The 1,756-nt window shown below is 43.7% G+C and overlaps 2 protein-coding genes across 8 annotated transcripts in view; one reads left to right on the plus strand and one right to left on the minus strand.

The window, feature by feature from the left end:
* The window catches only part of NDEL1 (nudE neurodevelopment protein 1 like 1), a 78,386-nt gene that overhangs the window by 59,279 nt on the left and 17,351 nt on the right, over nt 1-1,756 (plus strand). The gene's annotated exons all lie outside the window — the stretch shown is intronic.
* MYH10 (myosin heavy chain 10) overlaps nt 1-1,756 on the minus strand; it is a 139,584-nt gene that overhangs the window by 23,127 nt on the left and 114,701 nt on the right. For all 5 annotated transcript variants that reach the window (XM_023529935.1, XM_011358946.2, XM_011358945.2 and 2 more), the window contains exon 28: nt 784-990. In XM_023529935.1, the coding sequence (XP_023385703.1) occupies nt 784-990 (207 nt within the window). The remainder of the gene's footprint in view (nt 1-783; nt 991-1,756) is intronic.

Raw genomic sequence — 1,756 nt, forward strand, 5'->3', positions numbered from 1 at the left:
TAGTCATATTAGCAAAGGGAGGGCATACAGAATACAAATCCATACATGTCATTTTTTTATTTTTACTCATTTTAGCAATATCCTTCAGGAAGCCCACACCTCATCAGTCTTGGCAACGGTGTGCTGGAGAAGGGCTCAGAACTCAACTGAGACCTCGTGCCTTCAAATCCAGCTCTATAAACTGCCAGGGAAGTCACCAGAGAGAAGCAAGCTACTTAGCTTCTTTGAGTCTCACAGTCCTCATTCATCTACCACACTCACCGAGGGGGTGATGTGAGGGTTAAACGGGAGAACATACACAAGGAGCCTAATATATGCCTGGTGCAGGCAGCACTGGTGCCCGATGAATGCTACTCACCTTGCCTTCCCACTATACATATAGTTAATAATGCTGTTTATAACATCTCTTTTAGGAAAATCTTTCTGGATTGTGAGCACATGTGCACGTGCACACACACTATTTCAGTACATACCTGTGCAAAAAAGTAAACAAAAGAGGCCTGAGAGTGCTCTTCTCAGAAGGCTTGCTTGCAGGCTGGCCCTTGGCTGGCATCGGGAACTTAGATTTTGGAAGGGCTCCTACTATTCCCCTAATAATAAGATGGCTCACTGTGCCTGCACTGTGACTAGGACTATACGCTGAGTCCTGCAGGTCCTCCTCGTGAAGGACTGAACCATGGGGTGGTCCTGAGTCTCTGACATAACACAGTTCTGGGATAAAATGGGTAAACTATGGATACGCTACTGCGAGATACGTCAAGAGTAAAGGTTTTCTAGCCTCACCTGTAATTTATTTGCTTTCTCGGCCATTTCCACCCTGAGTCTGTCTCCTTCTGAGACTTTGGCATGGAGCTCCTGGACCTGGGCATCAAGTTTCTTCCTCTTGTGCTCAGACTCGGCCTTGACCTGCTGCAGCACCTTCACCTCACACGCCAGTTCCTTGTTGTCTGTCTCTAGGCCCTGCTTGTTCTTCTCTAGATTTGCTTTGAACTAGGAGAAGGAAGGGAAAAAATAATTTATTAGTATTTTTATAATACTCCATAAGAGGTACTGCTTTTTGCTTCTGATGCATAACGAGTCTGCAGTCAGCATTTGTTGAGTAGGATGAAAACAACAGTTGTACCGAGTGTGAAGATTTCTAGAGAAGGAGCACACTTGGATATACTGCTTAGGGTAGTGGATATACTGTGTAATTTATCCTTGTTGGTGCAGGTCGGAGGTGACAAACTGAGCACATCCTGTCCAAAGAGTTATCATTCATTCATATCATCCTCTCTATGTAAGAACTTTTGTTAGTTAAAAAAAAAAAAATTTTTTTTTAAGTAAGAAGCCAAAAATCTTGTTGCTGGGATAACACAGGGACACGTTTGAATAACAATAAGGTAGTCACTATATAATATGAGTAGGCACTGTATGTTGATGCAAGGTGATCACAACAGGCTGATCTCTGCAGGGACCACCTCAGGGATGACACAGGACCTAGGGTGGGCTTTCAAAGCAGCATAGTTGGGGGTTACATGGGCTTCTGGGGCCAGACTGCCTGGCTTTAATGTCCCTTTCCACTTACTAGCTGTGTGACACTGGCTTAATTTATTAACACTGTTTGGCCTCAGTTTCCTCATCTCTTGGATGAGAATAAGAGAGACTAACCCACAGGATTGTAATGAAGGTTAATGAAGGCAATGCACATAGAGTACCTAGCACAGTAACTGACACATACTAGTGTAAATGATCAACAAATGTTAATTCTGTGCTA

Source organism: Pteropus vampyrus, unplaced genomic scaffold, assembly GCF_000151845.1.
Source record: "Pteropus vampyrus isolate Shadow unplaced genomic scaffold, Pvam_2.0 Scaffold44, whole genome shotgun sequence".
NCBI classification, from domain to species: domain Eukaryota; kingdom Metazoa; phylum Chordata; class Mammalia; order Chiroptera; family Pteropodidae; genus Pteropus; species Pteropus vampyrus.